At 54.9% G+C, this 17,708-nt stretch overlaps 1 protein-coding gene across 2 annotated transcripts in view; it reads left to right on the top strand.

The window, feature by feature from the left end:
- The window catches only part of CRHR2 (corticotropin releasing hormone receptor 2), a 44,638-nt gene that overhangs the window by 12,214 nt on the left and 14,716 nt on the right, over positions 1-17,708 (top strand). The window contains exons 1-2 of one of the 2 annotated variants that reach the window (XM_027102270.1): positions 3,594-3,933; positions 4,095-4,220. In XM_027102270.1, the coding sequence (XP_026958071.1) occupies positions 3,831-3,933; positions 4,095-4,220 (229 nt within the window). In that variant the 5' untranslated portion in view covers positions 3,594-3,830. Of the gene's footprint in view, positions 1-3,593; positions 3,934-4,094; positions 4,221-17,708 lie in introns of those variants that run through there. The other variant, XM_027102269.1, reaches the window with a different exon arrangement.

Genomic DNA, 17,708 nt, shown 5'->3' on the forward strand with positions numbered 1-17,708 from the left:
CACACACACACACACACACACACACACACACACACACACACACACACCAGGGCTGGTCAAATGGGAAGAGAACCTTGGTCTGGGAGGCAGGGCTGCTGCCAGGGCATTTGTTCTTTCCGTGGTGACTCACTGAGCACAGGCCTGGAGCATTCTGATGGGTGCTAGGGACTGCTTAGTGAACATGACCAGCCCTGCCCTCTGGGAGTCACAGTAGAAAAGCCAACAACCTTGATGTGACATCGACCAGCACCCGGCAGATGGAGGCACGGAGAAGGGCCACCCACCCCAGACAAGACAAAGGAGGTGAGGGCTAAGCTGAACGTTAGAAGGGTGAATGGGAGTCGGCTCGGCTAACTGGAGCACAGCGGTAAGGGCAGGGCACGTGCGAAGGTACAGAGGGAGAGAATGTCCCCAGGGAGCGGCGAGTTGTTCCAAAGTGCATCTCAAGTTGAGAGGAGCGAGAGGATGGGGAATAGACGATCATGAAGAATGTTGTTTGCAGTGCTAGAGAGCTGGGCTCTGTCCCGAGGGCAATGGGGATCTGCTCTTGTGAGAAGTCACACGGTCTTAGAGAAATCACTTCCTCCCCCCGTGAAGGAGACAAGGAGCCCAGTCTGCTGTGGAGATGAGGACGGCCTGGGATCCGGTGGAGAGGAAGTTCCTTTTCCTCCTCTGGGCCTCCCTTTGGCCATCTGTAAATGACAGTGTAGGGTTGGACGGTTGCCAGGGGCCTGAAGCCCGATCCCAGGGCTCAACCTGAAGACACCAGGCCATCGCCCCTGTGCCAGCGTGGAGTGGGGTAGGGTGGGGAAGGAGTATCTGGCCTGGCCGGGGGCACTGTCCCCAGTGTTGCAGGGCAAGAGAGGGGCACCTTCTGGCCTCTCCCAAGCCTCCGTGTCCTCAGCAGTCCCACCGTAACTGCAGTGAACCCCACAACCTGTCCCAGCCCTGTGTACTCCCAGTTGATGTTTGATGGGTGGTGGGATGAGTGAGAGAACGTGTGTGTGCTGTGCAGACACGTGACCATGCGAGACACCGTGTGTTTTTCCATTGTGCTGTGCACGCCTGTCTGGTGTTAGGCTGTGCGCTGGAGGACCATCCACTGCCACTGCAGCTGACATCAGAGGTGGGCTAGAGGCACCTGACCCACCCCCGCTCTGCTCATGACACCCAGGTATCTTCCCCAGCACCTGTCACACTTCCCTGAACTTATTTGCAACCTGTCCCACCAGACTGGGGGCACACAGACGGTCCCAAATACCACTGCCCCAATGCCTGGCCTGGGAGCTCACCTCCATCACAGGGACCTCCCACCCACCTCTGCTTCCTTGGCTAGCAAAAAGTCCCAGACTTTATTAATTGTAGTTGAATTTAATCTAAGTGAGGAAAGTTTTTGCTCATTACAATATCTTCCTCGTTTACCTATTTGCAGACACTAAACTGAGCTATAAAATCAATTTGTTCCAAAGCCGCCCCTTTTTTCATTTTTCTCTCTGTCGCATCAAGGATAACAGACAGTCATACCTATGATAATAAACTCCATGACGAAATGGCCCTGCGTCCTGGAAACCAGGGAACCCCAGGTCTGTGGGCCTGTGCTCAGGCCCTGACTGTCGCGTCAAGATGCAGAATGAACTTTGCCTCTGCCCCTGAAATGGTCACTTCCCAGAGGAACCTATATCACATGTGCTGTCCCAGTTAAGAGCAGTCCAGGTCTCCCAGGCCAAGCTTCCATTCTTCATGTGAGACGATAAGTCCTTGGCCTATGGTCACGGGGCACTCACCACCCCATGAGATAGCTGCTTTTCCTGTGCTGTGGCTCTGGTGATGAACAGGTTAATAGCTTAGCTTGATCTCTCCTTTTCCCCCTGGGCTGGGATCAGTGTGTGGAGAGCCTCCTTTGTGCATGAATGAGACTAATTCCCAAAGAAGAAATGGGCTGATCCTGCCAGCCACACTCTAGCCTATGTGTGACCCTGTGGGGCAGGGCTCAGTCTGGGACCAGGGCCGAATCTCAGCCTGGGACTGGCAACAGGACTCTGCCTAGGGTTGGAGTTGGGACTCAACTGATCCTCACCTGCTCCTGGCACTAGTTATTAGGGACCTCTGCCTCTGCAGCTGCCCGCGCTGAGCCAAGGGCTCTGTCCATTCAAAAAGCAGAAGACAGACCTGGCTGGCTGGTCTGCACCTTGTACCTGCCAATCAGCTGGCCGTGGAGAGATCACTGTGCTCAGCCCTGGTCTCAGTGCTCTCTGACTCTGCCTGGGCAGTGACAGCAGCATTCATATGGAGGCTGGTGACATTGGAGCACACAAAGGCAGCCCAGCCTGCCTCTTCTCCTCTCCCTGCGCAGGGCATAATGCTGGCTCAGGGTGGTCTCAGCCTTCTCTGGCAGCTTTGTTCCCAGTGGAGGATGGCAAGAAGGGATAGGTCTAGCTCCCCTGGGGCTTCCAGCCCAGCTGGGACTGGGTCCCAGCTCTCCCTGCCCTCTGAAGATAGAAACACATACACACACACATGTGCACACACATGTACATCTTCCTTTGTACATCTGCCTTTGCATCTCATAACTCAGAACCAGAGATTGTCAGGGCTGGGAGCGGCCTCTAAGAACATTTCACTGATGGAGAAACTGCCCCAGAAGAGAGGGTGAGAATTGGGGTAAAATGCGTAGAGAGTAGAGACAGAGGCAGAGACAGTAAAGACTGAGTTGGGGCCCTGTCTCTTGAGCCCAGATCCCCCCAATCAGCAGGCACGAGCAGTGGGCCTGCCCTAGACACTCAGTGGAACCACAGGGAATTATGGAGCAGGCAGTCCTGAGGGGCCAGTATGGAACCAGTTTCAGGCAGCCCTGCCCAGGCCAAGAGGAAGAGAGGGTCTCACTTCTCACTTTATTCCCTCTGAAACCCAGGGCGGTAAGACCCGGGTGTGTGAAATCCTCCAGATAATTTCAGCCAGATTCTCCCCTGGACTCATGTCCTTAAATGACAACACCACCCCCGCCCCCAGTCACCCAAGCGGGAGACCTGGCATTATCCCTGCCTCCTGGCTCCTGTTGGAAGCCACCCACCCACTCCTCTCTCCAGTTCCTCCTCACCGGGGCTGGCACTCCCCGAAGTCCCTCTCTATCCCGGCCCCCACGGCTTGGTCCGGGTCTGCACCCATTCAGGCCATTTGATCTCACTAGACTCTTCGGTGGCTCCCTTGCTTCCTTCGAAGCCCCTCCAATCCACTTCCTTCCCAGAGGCTAAGGGGACTTTTCTAGAGCGCACATCTGCACATGGACTCGCCACTCCCCCTGTCGCCCCCTCCAGTGTCCTCGCTCAAGGAGGAGAAAGGCGGCGAGCCACCCGATTCTGGCTCCTCGGGCGGGCGGGCGCGCGCGCTTTGCTGCGCCATGCAACCCCTGGGCCTCGATCCTCGGACGGGTCATTCCGCCCACCAGGCCCACACTCTGCGTTCCCGCCACCCTCCCCCGGACCTTGCCGGGGCCTGAGAAGGCGGACCCGGGGCAGGGCTGGTGGGCCGGGGGCGGGAGCCTGGGCCAGGGCGAGAGGAGCCGCCTGGCCCCGCCCCCTGGTGCCGCCATTGGCCGCGACCTAGCGGGTGGACCGGCAGCTCCGTGCGCTTTGCAGCTCCTCTCAGCCAGGGTCCCGACTTGGCAGCTCCGGGCGATCCGGCGCAGCGTCCGGAGGCTGTCCGGAAGGTCGGGCTGGGCGAGCAGGGCCAGGACCCTGCGCTCTCTCGGCCGCTCTGTCTCGAACCCAGCCCCTGGCAGCCACGCCGGACGCGCACTCACACTCCCTCTCGGCGCGCGGCTCCGGGGCGCGATGGACGCGGCACTGCTCCACAGCCTGCTGGAGGCCAACTGCAGCCTGGAGCTGGCAGAAGAGCTGCTCTTGGACGGCTGGGGGCTGCCCCTGGACCCCGAGGGTAGGCGGGAGGCGAGCGGACAGAGGCGGCGCGGGCTCCTTCCCTGGCGCGCTGGGTGCGCCCAGGGCCCCGCGCTCCGAGCGCCTCGCGCCCTACATCCTGCGGCGCCCCGCGCCCCCAGCAACCCCTCTGAGCCCCGCTCTGCTCTCTCCCGTCGTCAGGTCCCTACTCCTACTGCAACACGACCTTGGACCAGATCGGGACGTGTTGGCCCCGGAGCGCGGCCGGAGCTCTGGTGGAGAGGCAGTGCCCCGAGTACTTCAACGGCGTCAAGTACAACACGACCCGTGAGTGTACCCCGGACCCTCCGCCGCGGGTTCAGCACCCGCCTCCCAGGAGGGCGGTTTAGGGGGTAGCGAGGGCTCCGGACCCAGCGTCGAAGACCTGAGGGCGGTGGTACCGTCCTACGGCCGGCGTTAAAGACATAATACTGTGGGCGCTCCCTCTTACCCCTACCTCACCGTTAGCTTCAGTAAGGCAGTGATTTGCCCACGATTTCCGTGCTCCAATGCGCAGAGAGCCCAGAAAGGGGAGAAGGAAACACTTCTTTCCTTTTGAGGACGAACCTCTCTCCCACATTATGTACTCTTGGTGCCTGAAGTTTCTCCATTAGGGCGTCTCTGTGTTTAGCCAATTTCCGCCCCCCATCTCCCCGGGGAGGTGGGACGGGGTGGGGCGCATAGACTAAGTTCCCAACCCCCAGGGTGAGTGCCACGATCAGACTCTACTGTGGGAGAGGAGGAGAGCAGGAGGCAGGAAAAATGGGGTGAGGCTTGTGTTGGGGGGCATGCAAAGCGTAGCCGTTTCTGGGCCGGAGTGTGGGGTGTAGCCTCTTCCCTACCCGGATGTCCCCGGACTGGCCCTCTGGGCTGTGAGTCCGGGGCGGTGGTCAGCATTACTCCTGCTACCCAGGTAACGCATGGTGTCTGAATCAGGACCGCCCACCCCCACTCCCTGGGAGAACAGCCTGTGCTCTCCTTCCTCCTGGCCAATCACCGGCTGGCTTGACACTCTGGGGAGGACGGCAGCAGAGGCTACAGGAGTCACACAGCATCCAGGTGGGGTTGTTCCGGTTGGGCTCTGGGAGGGGAGGGGGTGCCTGAGTCTATGCCCTGTGGAAGGTCTGATGGGAGCCAAGTGGGAGTGTCTTGTGAGGCTGTGGAATGCAGCATCACTAGCCCACCCTGAACAGCCACTCACATTTCCAGCCCCGCCCCACCAGCAAAGAGCCTTCTGAGACACTGGGCAAGAGTGGAGGGCAGCTGCTTGTCTGAAGCCCCTTATCCTGGAAGCATCATAGCAACCTGTCTCTGAATGTGTGTCTGAATAGTGGCACAGCTCCCCTGTCGCCTCACTCGCACGCGTGCGCGCACTCACACACACATGCCTGTCCAAACTCAGGCCTTCACCCTGAGAATGGTTAGAGGGCTAGACCGTAGCATCTGCATCTGAGGCTGAGTGGCATTCCCCTGTCTGCACCAGCGGAGGGCTCTCGTGTCCCAGAGAACAGCTGTGCTTGGAGGAGTCCAATGGCAGTGGTGCTCCTAACGGAAGGGAGTGAGAGAGGTAGTGGGGCTGCTGAGGAAGATTTCTGCGTCATCTGACCACGCTTCCTATCCATGATTAAAACAAACCTCCCTGGGAGGAGGTGATGTCCCTGACCCAGGAGATGTGCAAGCAGAAGGAATGGCTTCCACGCTCCTTCCCAGTCCTGAGATCATAAAACTGTATTTTTAGGATCTTGTGAGCCGTGTGGGGTGGGGCAGTGGAGAGCCGGGGCCCTGACTCAGTCTAAACCCAGAGACCAAGCGCTAAGTGAGGTGATGCGGCCCCTCCACCCCACGACCTGTGGACCTGAGGCAGCTCTGCTCTGGTTCCTACAGCCTCAGCTGTCCCCTCTCCCCTCAACCAGCCTGGAGCCCCCAAGGACAGGGCCTGGATCTCTTCTCCATTGCCAAGCTGAGCACAGTATTCAAACAGTTTATTAAACAGCTACTATGTGCCAGCCACTGCCCTGGCGTTGAGGCCCCCACTCACAATTGCAACAGACAAAAGGGATACAGAGTGATAAATGCCCTGATTGGGGAGTGCAAGGGGGCTATGGGACGAGGAGGGAGAGGGGAGGGGAGACGAGAAGACTTCCCAAAGGAGGTGCCGCAGCACGTACCAGACCACTCACATCACGTCAAATGAGAAGCTGAAAAAAAGGTCAGGGTGCCACGGAGGTTGGCAAACGTAGTGCCAATTAGCCCCTGGTACTAATGAACAATTTTCTTCATTTGGACCAAAGTGCTGACTGCTGGCAAATGGGAGAAGCGTGTGGGGCAGAAGCAGCATTGCCATTAACCAGCGTGGCGGCTGAAGTGGGAAGAGCCAAGGTCGCTAATGGCAATGGCAGTGGGGCGATTGATTTCTTACCTCCCCTGCCTCCTAGCCACCGCTTCCTCCTGCTCTGTTTGCCTTTTCAGTGGGATCTTTCCTGGAGAAAGAAGGACACGGGGAGGGAAAAAGCTCCTATGAGAAGCCTGGGGGAAGAGGAGGAAGGGTCCCAGCTCCTCTTCCTACCCAATTTTGTTATGCTACAGCCAGACCCCCGCTGAAGCCTCATGTTTTAGAGAGCGGGCATTGCCTGCATGGGACAGAAGCTTAGGCAACAGTCCTCGTGTACTTTTCGTCCACTCAGCTGAGCACAGAGAATCGGCCACAAAGCTACCAAGTGTGGATCGTGGTCCAGGTGCCAGCTACCACTGAGAGAGCTTTGCATACATAATCCCATCATCCCCACCTCCCTAAGGCCTCCTGAGACATGTACTGCTCTTATGCCCATATTGCAGATGAGAAAACTGAGGCTCAGAGACATGAAGTCAGTTTTTTCAAGGTTATAATCAGCTCCCTCAGCCGTCACTCTTTTTTTTTTTTTTTTTTTTTTTTGGCGGTACGCGGGCCTCTCCCGTTGCGGAGCACAGGCTCCGGACGCGCAGGCTCAGCGGCCATGGCTCACGGGACCAGCCGCTCCGCGGCATGTGGGACCTTCCCGGACCGGGGCACGAACCCGTGTCCCCTGCATCGGCAGGCAGACTCCCAACCACTGCGTCATCAGGGAAGCCCTCAACCATCACTCTTAACCACTGGGCAGCACTGCATCCGTGAGAGACAGTTTGCAAGAAGAGCTTAGAGGGACAGGAAAAGACTCATGCCTTCACCCTGGGGGATCAGGGAGGGTTTAGCCTCTGAGCTGGACTTCTGGGGACAGGTGGGATTTTAGTAGGTGAAAGTATAGTAAGTCTAGGGGAAGAGATGGGGACTGTACTTTGTGCCTCGGGACTGGCCAGTGTTACATGGAGCACAGGTAGTAGGAGAAAGAAGCAGATGAGACCAGATGGCTGGATGCTGGTCAGATGACCCACAGTATTGCAGAGGACTTCACCTTTGGTGCAGGAGGGAGCCTAGGGGAGCTTGTGAGCAGAGGAGCTCAGCTTTGGGACACAGAGTCTCTGGTGGCAAAAGGAGGGGTTAGGAGACTCCTGTAACTGACTCAGGTCAAGTGGAGGCTGCGAGAGCAGAAGAGGGCAAGGATGCATTTGTAACTGACAAGACTGGCATGAGACAGGGAAGAGGGAGGATTCAGGGACCACACTAGGAAAATGCTGAGTACAGTAGAGGATATGTGGTCTGAGGGGCTGGAGGGACGTCTGAGTGAAGATATGGAGAACGCAATTGGCTGGTTGAGGAAGCCCAGGCTAGTGCCTTGGTCTGGAGACAAGGTATTCAGGAGTTTTTGTGTGGTTAGCTAAGAGCTACAGGTAGCAAGTGTGGGAGACTCGGTCAGAGCCTTGTTATTCTTACCCAGAGACTGTTTCCAGATTCAGCAATGGCCAAGGGAAGGGAAGGGACTTGTTCAAGGCCACCCATGCTCGTCCGTGGCAGAACCCAGTTAAGTGCCCACGTGTCCGAGTGCCCTCCAGTGTTTTCCCCCACCTGGTGCAGGTTCTGTGTGTCTGTACTGTCTTTGACCTGTGTTAACTCATTAATCTTTACACACACCCAATAACAGACATAGTATTATCCTCATATTACACATGGGGAAACTGAGGCACAGAGAAGTTAAGTGACTTTCCCAAAGTCACACAGCTTATAACAGAACAAGGATTCTAACTAAGGTTCTGCTGCCTCTGAGAAAGCAAATATGATGGGTTAAACAGAGAAGGAATTTGTTGAAAGGCTATTGGGGAGCTTACAGAATTACTGGATGGAACGGAGAACCAGAACCAGAAATGGGGTCCCCAGCCAAGAACTCAGGGCAGAGCTGGCCCAGTGAGGGAACCCCTACTCTCCCTGAGTGGGCCCTGACAACGCCACAAGCCCTGGCCACCAGATGGGCCATGGCCCTGCTGTCATCACTGCCTTGGGTTTTTAAGCTTCCTGCAGTGGTCCCCAGGAAACACTCTGCCCATCTCCATTTTGTGGGCCCCCAGCTCACTGATTTCCTCGGGGCCAGTGCATCTGTTGAGGCGGGAGGAGTGTGGAGCTTTGGGTCCCACACTCCAGCTCTGGCTACAAGGGAGCCTAGAAGATGAGGGCCTGGCATTTCAGCCCTGTGGCAGGAGGTGTTCTCTGCCTCTCCCCGAAGCCCATATGGGAATCAGGTTCAAATTCTGGGCCACCCAAAACTATCATAATGTCCATACACAGTAGAACCTGGGGCAAGTCCCACCCCCTTCCTGGGCCTCAGTCTCCCTGTCTGTAGGGAGAAGGGAAGTGGATTAGCCCAGCAGTGGTCTGGCCAGAGGTGGGCACTGTATTCCATTTTCCTCCCACCTCTCACCTGTATTCCACTCCTGTGCCCATCTCTGTGTGCGTGTCTCTCTCTGTGTTGTTCTCTTTGTCTCCATGGCTCTATCTCTGTTTCTATTTCTATGTGTGGTTCTATCTCTGTCTCTGGGTGTATTTTCTCTCTGTCTCTTTTTGTGTGTATGTCTCTGTGTATTTCTCAGTCTCTATCTTGTTTTCTATCTATGTGATTCTCTTTCCCTCCCTCCCTCTCTCCATCTTCCTTCTTCAGCTGCCTTCCTCCCTCTCTCTCTCTCCCTCCCCCTCCCCCTCTCTCCCTCCCCCTCCCCCTCTCTCCATCCCCCCTCCCTCCCTCCCTTCTCCCCAAATCCTCTATCTCTCCCTCCTCCCATCCCTCGTTCTATCTGCCCCACTTAGGCACCTCCCCTTGCCTGTCCCTGTGGGCCTCGTGTCTGCAAAGGAGGGTCCCGCAGCCTCGTGGACAGGGTCATTTTCCTCCTGCGGAATCACTAAGCCCAGCCCGGCTCAGCCTCGGCTCCTTGACCTCAGGCTCGTACCATGTCCTGCTGAGAATGGCAGACCCATCTATACTGAGACATCTGCCAGGACGGGGGAAGAGATGCCTCACCTAACCCAACCCTATGGGGAGGACTGGGGGGTCTCCACTTCCCAGAACCCCAGTCTAGAGACATTCTGAAGCCCTAGTTGTGTTAAAATGGAAACACATAAACTAGGTGGTCTCCAGCCACAGGGTTCTTCCCACTGGGTCTACCTGCTTGTGCTCAGGAGCCAGGGGTGATGAGAAAGGCTGAGCCCTGTCCTCACAGAGCCCCAGGCTGCTTAAAGACCAAGCTTACACAAATCAACCATCAGGGATTGGAAAGATGGGTTTGGTGGGCACTAGAGCATTCCTGGAAGGCTTCCTGGAGGGGGTGGGAGTGGTTCTTGAAGGTCTTGAAGCAGTGGGGACATTACATTTGTTGAGGACAGGCCAGGTCCTGGGGTGAAGCCTCAGGGAGGGTCCCAGGTAGATGGGCCCCTGGGTTGAGGAATAGAAGCTGTGACTCCAGGAACTCAGGTCTGCATTCCCAGTCCCCAGTGAGACCCAACCATACCCTGACCCCTGAAGCCCAAGGGTCAGCAGTTACCCTGTGTGTGAGAACTGTCCCCTGCTGGGAGAGAGGGAAAGTGGGACAGGCATGACCATCACTGAGGGTCTGGCTGAGGAAAGGAGGAGGAAAGAGAGACAGAGCAGAAAGGATGCCCCTCTGGCCATCCAGACACCTGAGAACTTCCCAGCTGTGAGGCCTTCTGTGCTGAGTTCAGCCCTCCCCGCCCCTGCTGCTTAAGGCTGGGATATGACTGGACCGGAGAGGAAAAGACACTTGCCCAGGGTCCCACAGAAAGCCAGCACCCTGAATAGCCTCAGCAGGCTCTGGGGGCTCTCAGCCCACGCTCTAGCATTTTCCACCTCTGCATGCATGGGGCCCAGACAGCTGAGAAGTGTAACAGCGGAGTCTCAGCTGTCCCTCTGCTTAAGGACCCTTCATCTCAGGGAAGACCAAAGATGCAGCCCCCTGCCCCTTCCCCAGGAATCCTCCACTTAATGTCCCATTCCCTGTCCAGGTTCACCTTTTATTGGGTTTGTGGGTATGTTGCCTTTTCTCCACTAGAAACAAGCTCTTCAAAGAGGCATAAGACCTGACCCAGCCTTCCAGAGGCTCCTGTGATAGAGAGAGAGAGAGATTCTTAAAGAGAACTTTTTGCTATTTGCTCTTAAGTGAAATAACACAGCCAAGGCTGTAGGAGTACATGGGAGGAAGTTGATTCCAAAAAAGAGGGAGAAGCAAGTTGGGAAGACTTCATGGAGGAAGTGCTGGGGAGCAGGGCCTTGAAAAATTGGGCCAGTGATGTGTCAGGTGGAAGGGAGGGTGGGAACAGAGGTGGAGAGGGAATAGAGCTGGATCATGGAGGCCTTGAATGCCAGGGCGTGGGCCTCGGTCCTGCTAGCATTAGAGTCCGAGCTGCTTGTCCGTAGCGTCATGATGCAGGACTGGAGTACTCTGGAAGGATGCCGCTTGATGTCCAGCATGTACCATCTAAATCTGAATCCAGATTGGCTGGGAACTTTGACTTTGCCCCTCCCCTCCCTCCTGCTATTGAGTCAGAGGCTGCAGCATCCTTCCCTGCCCACTCCCTCCACACCCTGGCAACCCCAGCAGGGTCTGGAACCCCAGGGCAAATCGCCACCCCCAGTGACTCTCAGGACCCACCCCACAGGACCCCAAATGCAGTTCACCCACCTCAGACCAGGTGCTCCAGAGTCTGGCCAGAACTTCCTTTCACAGCTCCTGCAGGGGTGGAGCTGGAGGCGAGGAACAGCAGGAAGAACCCAGACTCAGCTTCAGGAGAGCTCACCGAGGTCCTGGCTGTGCCGCGATTCACTGAGTGCCGGGCAGCTCCACCCCATCTAAGTCTCAATTTCCTTATCTGTGTGAAGGACACAGAAAACATACTAACCTCATGGGGCCCGTCACGACTAGGAGACGATGCTGCCTAGGGCTCCCCGTGCCCAGCTAGGCTCTTGGCAGCAAGGGGAGGAGAGCGAGGCCTAGGGTCTGGAAAGAGAAGTGTCTCCGGGATCAGGTCCTTGAGGGTCCCACTCGCACCAAGGATGGCTGTCCTGAGGTGGTGTGGCCTTCTGTTGTCCCTGAGAGGCACTAAACTGACTGGTCTCTGGATGGTGTCTTGGGAGGGTGCGGTCTGTCTACACTAAGAGGGTCTGATCCCCAAAGGCCTCTGGAGAGAGGCAGCCCCTTGGCCCCCTAAGTCCCCAGACTTAGGACTCTGCCAGCCAGAGATGTGTTCACCACCCACCCCACTCGCCCACCCCCGTCACTTCACATAATCCTGCTTGTCTCACCTTTGGGCAGGCTTTTCTCCTCTTTGGGCCTCCGTTTCTCTGTACAGGGTGGGCGGTGTGCTGGGTGAGTTGTCGTGGCCCCTTCCCCTGACATCCTCCCCTCCGCGGCAGCCTGTGCCGCGGGCTTCCTTCTCTCCGCTTCCCTCCGCGGGCGGGTGTCATGGCGACGAGCTGCTAGGGATGCCTGGATGGAGGGAGCCCTGCACAATAGGGGCTGGAGCAGAGGTAGGCACCTCCTCCCACTTGCCCCTTCCCTGGGGAGGCCAGTGATCTCACACAGTGAGCTGGATTCCACTCACACCTCTTCCCTTTTTATGGGCCCACTGTGGTCTCCATGAAGCTGCTTTGTGCCTCCCTGGCTCAGTTTCCCCACTGTCTGCTGTAAGTGTGGACATTTACCCCTGCCATACATACTCAAGGATGGAGGGGCATCATGGGTGAAAAGCCCTTCAGATATAGAGAGCTGAGGGTTTGGGGAGGTCCAGAATGGACAAGGGGGTCTGGAGAGCAGCGTCCACACAATACTGAAGAGAGGGGAAAGAAATGCCCTTCTCTCATCCCAGATGTCACGAGCAGATGGCCCCGAGGAGGCCCTTCCCAACCTGATGACTGGGTTGGTGATAGCAGATTCCCGATCTCTCAACCCAGCAGGTTGGTCCTGAGCTTGGGTGAGCGTCACCAGCTGCCCTCACCTCTGCCCCACCAACGTGCGGTGATTAGATCAAGACGGGAAATGTTCAGACTTAACTCAGGGAGATGCACATTGTTTGGGAAGCTTAGGGAGACCGTGCTATTGGCACCATGACTGTACCGTGTTTTCCCCAAATGGTCTCTTAACTGGAGGTGAAAAGCAATTAGTCATGCCCACAGTATCACTACCTAGTCCAGGCAGTAGAGATTTTTCCCGCAAAAGAAAAGTGACCTAAGGTGTAGGTCCCAAGCCAGACAGGAAGGAGATAGCTAGGTCTGCAGTAGTCCAATTGCAGGAAAAGCAGTAAGGGGACCGAGGGTGGCATATCTGGCCCTTCAGGCATTTTCTGCTCTGGGGGTCCAGACACTAAGTGGCTAGGACACTGCAGAGGTGGCACAACTGACTACATCTTCTGGAACACAGGGTAGCAGGGAGAGCCTCTCCCTTCCAGAAACACTGACTCCGGGATCTCCCATGAGAAAGTGTGTCCTGGGGGAGAGAGATCTATTTCTGCCTCTTCATTGCTGGTGACCGTGGACATGTCTCCCTCTTTGGGCCTCTTTAGACCAAATGAAGGAGAAGTTGCCTCGCCCTCTTAAATTGCCAAGGAGATGCCTGCTGACTCAGTTCCCAATTTACTTTCTTGCCTGGAACCTGGAGGATGCTGACCACAGGTTTGCTATTTCAGATGGACACCCCTACCCAGCAAAGGTTGGACTTATAGTGTCAACCGTTCTGGCAGCGGGGCTCAGAGTGTGCCATGAGTGTGCGACTCAAGGTGCTCCTGCACGTGGGACAGTTTTGCATTTGCCGTGCAGCTTGACAGAGCCTGGGCATCCAAGGTGACAGACTCTCCTCTTGGCCCACCCTGAGCCTCTCATTCTCATTTGGAGTTCCCCGGTAGCCTAGACAACAGCACCACCTCGGTCCATCCTGAGCCCCTGTGTGCGCGGCTCTGTGTAGCCCTTAAGAAAGGGCCAGAGGTGACCTAGGCCTTGCCACCCCTACTCCTTAGCTAGCTGGGAAGGCATGACCCCTTTACAGAAATCAATGAGAGAAAAATACCGACCGAGCATGAGCTAAGGGAAGTGAGCAGCTGACCCTCCAGGGGCTGGAGCAGTCGTGGAAGCACCTGGAGGTACTAGGACTGAAGCTGGGCATTGAAGAGGGTCATGGATTATCTTGACCTTCTTGGCCTGGGCCCAGGGCTATGGGCTGAATGGGCAGAGCGGGGAGGGGTAAGTCTTAGGCGCTCTCCAAGGTTCCCCACCTGCGTTCATGGTGGGAAATGGGCAGTGGTAGCATTTTGCTGTCCGTGGTGCTGAAAATTTCAGTCCTGCACATGACCTCATCCCTTCGGTAAATATTGCTTCTGGCCCTTCCCATCACCCTGTCAGCACCCTCCCACCCTCACTTCTTGTCATCTTCTTTCCCGACAGCCAATGACGACATTGCTTCTCCACCATATTCCCACTCATCCCTATGCCCAGCCTGTCTCTGGCACTCTCTCCCTCATAACCACCCCAAAAAATGGGGTCCCTCATGGTCCCCATCTCCCATATATTGCCAGTTCGACTATCAGAGATAGAAGTGCTAACCTCGGGAGCGCTTAAAAGTGATGTATGGGTGTCTGGGGTTGTCACAGTGGCTTGAGGGCACTACTGGCAGTTAGCAGATTGAAAAGGAAGCCAGACAGGAAGGAGATAGCTAGGTCCACACAACGAATACTTGACCCACCTGAGATGCCAGTAGCATCACGGAGAAGCAGTTTACATTCCTTTTTATGAGTGGGGAAAGTGGGGCTGAGAGGGACGGGACTTAGCCAAGGTCACTTAATCAGCCAGAGACAAAATTACAGCTAGAATTTCGGCTTCCATCTTCTCCCAGCCAGGCTCCTGGACCTCTCAGGTGACTGCCCAAATCAGAAGCTCTTGTCAAAGTGTCAGCATCTGAAAGGGACAGAGCACATTGTAATGAGGGCTTTCAACAGGCCAGGGCACGCTGCAGGAGAGTGCAGGCTTCCCAGACCACAGAGCTCTGGAAGAGAAGACCTTGCCTGCATCACCCAGACCCTAATGCCCCTGGCAGACTACACTGCACACCATTGGCATCGATATTCAGTGGAGGCACCTGCGTTGCTGTGGTAACAGGCACCCACCTCACTACATCCATCCCCACAATTCTGGCCTGACCATCTGCCCTCAGACTCCCCGTGCGCATCTTCCTGTGGGTCCCAGGGGGGACTCTTCCTGTCTTACTTTCTCCTGTCCAAGGCTGTGCCTGAGGGCGCAGTGTCCTCATTAGCCAGCTCCCCTGAAGTGCTGGGAACGTCTCTCTTCCAGTCCCCTGGTACCCAATGTCTATAGCCAGAGCCTCATTCCCAGGCATGGCTGGGCCCCCAGAGGGAAGCTCCCTCCCACCACTACATCCCACATCTCAGACCCTACCTTCCAGGGTTTCAACAGACCTGAGTCAATTTGATTCAGCCCACGTATACTCAATGGCTCACTCCTGAGGAGGGAACTGTTGACTCCAATATGGTTTCTTCCTACTTGTCTGTCCCCAGGGAGCTCAAGTTCAGTAGCAAAGAAAAGAAGGATCAATTCTAAAGAGATGAGACTCATAGTGAATTACGGCAAATGCTCTAAAAGAGATTTTTCTTTTTCAAACTATGTTGTACGATAGTGGGTTGTGAAGTAAATGTAGTGGGTTGTGACTAGTATTTGTATATAGAATAAATATAATTCATTAGAATGTAATAGAAAGAAAAATATGATAGCTGTGGTCAAGATAAATTTCACTTTGAAACTGGATTCAGTCACGTGAGCAGTGTGTGTGTGCGTGTGTACTGGACTGTGACATGAAATGGATATGTGGCTGTAGTTCAAGGGCAATAGAGTGTGAAGACCTATGTTTCAAGAGATGGGAAGACATAGAGGAGGTGTTTAGAGAAAAAGAAGAGATTACGGAATACGTTGGGTGTTGGGGAAGCCTCCAGGAGGAGGTGGCATTAGTGCTGGGGGTTAAAAGGTAAGTAGGAGTTTGTAGGGATATGTGCATGCGTAAAGGGTGAGAGTGCGGAGGGTGTCTCAAGGGGTGGCTCGGTATGGAGCTCGGTGTGTGCCAGGCCTGCTGGTGTAAATGCCAGCTGCCACAGAGATGCGTCAGGAAATTTCGGCTGGGGCCCGGGTCAAGGGCCTTGAATAGCACGCCAAGAAAGTTGGACTTTATTCCCAAGAGCAATAAAAAGCTGCTGATGACTTTTATTCAGAAATCAGCATGATCGCTCTGGCAGTGGGGGTAAAGGATAGAGAGTCGAGGGGGGCAAGAGATGAAGCCAGGAGGCAAGATAGGAGGGTGTTGTGCCAGTGCAAGGTGACTAGAGAGTGGGTGGAAGGGTGGGCAGGAGAGGGATGGACTCCGGAAAAAGAAAGAGGAGACAGAATCCACGGAGCTTGGTACCCCAGGGGCATTGATGTGAGGGACCAGAAAGGTCTCAGATGTGCAGCATCTCTATCCTGACCCCCTCCTTTCCGCAAGCCCGCCCCGTGGTCGGTACCACCACAAGGTATCATACTTGGGAGATGAGTATTCTGAGGTCTTGTCCTCAGGGAGCCCTACACTGAGACACCAGACTCACCCACCTGAACAACTGAGGCCAGGTCATGAGCAAGGGCTGGAATGTGGGGCTCAGGCTGTCAGGACTGAGAGGGTTGGGGGTGTTGGGAGGCTCAGGTGAAAGAGACTTGTGAGATGCAAGCAATCAAAGAGGCCTTCCTGGAGGAAGGAGCTTAGCACTGACTTCAGAAAAGCTAGATGACATCTAGGAACACATTCACAGAAGATAAATTTTTCTGCCCTTTGAACCATAGCCAGGATCAGGGTCTGTCTCACCTCACGCAGGCCTGTTGAGAAGGACTCTAAATCCCCATTAGGGAGGGACTGTTCATTTTACAAAATCACCCACCATCCCAAAACGCCTTTACATTGGTCCCGTTGGTTTCACCCCATACTCTGTCCTTTAGGTCAGTAACATAACTGACCCTATGCATCAAATTCTCTTAACATACAACCTTTCTTTCTTTCTCTTAACACACAACCTGTAGTAAAACAATCCTGTAGAGGGAGAAAACCCAAGTGGGGAATTGGGTGCCATGGTCAGGGGCTAGGAGCTAGTGTCCTCATATTGGGGTCAGAGTCGGTGTCAGACCAGCATTGGCCTGACTGACTCACACTTGGGCCAGGGACCTGCCCGAGGCAGGCCTCGCTGACAGGTGACAGGCCCAGGAGGCAGGAATAGGCCAGTAAAAATCCCGAATTTGAAAAATCTATAAGCTCAGAGCACCAAATTAAAAAACAATTAGGCTGATAGAATCTCCCCCATTGTTTCTGCTCTTCAGCAAGTGCTCCTTCGTAACTCCATTGCTTTTAACTCACTGTTAGCTCAGCGGAAGTGGATTTTTAAAGTAACTTAATTATTTCAGAACTCATTGCTTCCAAAAACAATCTAAGGTTTCCCCTTCAGCTCTGTGACTCTGTGCTCTGTGAGCTGTTTTTTGAAAATTAGCTTTATATTGTGATTCTAACGTAAGCCAAAAAGAAAAATCCACAAACAACTGCCCATTAGCCAGAGAGCAGAACGCTGGTACAAATTATCCCCAAACAATAGATCGTTTAGAATTTGTAAGTAAGCAGGGGAGGTAGGGTACATAAGACAGCGAAATGCAGAGCAGAGGCTGGCAGAGGGCTTTGGAGTTATCAGGTGTGAGGCATTTCTCTGGATGGAAGTGACAATGGGCTACCTGGAGAGCGTGCCTTAGGAGCTAGATCTTGACAGTCAAACTAGGATTTAAAGAAAATATGCGCATTCCTTGAACTTCATACGTCTCCCTTCAATAAAACCCTCACTTCAGTACATCAGACACTGATGCTCTGAAATGTCTTTGCCCACATCACATTCCAACTTTAACACAGAGCCAGGTTCTCAAACATTTAGAGATCACATGGTGGTCTCCCAGGCAGCCGCAGCTCAAGGTCAGCAGCGCAGTCCTGTTTCCCCATATTGCTGTCATTCCTGTACCACTAAGTAGCCTAGGGGTTAGGAACATAAACCCTGAAGCCAGAGCTTCTGGGTTTGAATCTTCTCATCTTTGTATCCTTGGCAAGCTGCTTGATCTCCCTGTGCCTCAGTTTTCTCATCTGTAAAATGGGTTAATCTCAGTACCTACGCCATGGGGTTGCCTGAGGATTGAATGGACGAGTGTGAACAAAGCAGTTAGAAGAGGACCTGGTACAGGGCAAACACCTGCTGTAGAAATAGTGACTATGGTGAAAGTGGAAGTGCTGATACTGGTGGGAAAAGTATGGATC

Source organism: Aethalodelphis obliquidens, unplaced genomic scaffold, assembly GCF_003676395.1.
Source record: "Aethalodelphis obliquidens isolate GAN/ISIS:26980383/991018 unplaced genomic scaffold, ASM367639v1 scaffold5, whole genome shotgun sequence".
Taxonomy (NCBI): Eukaryota; Metazoa; Chordata; class Mammalia; order Artiodactyla; family Delphinidae; genus Aethalodelphis; species Aethalodelphis obliquidens.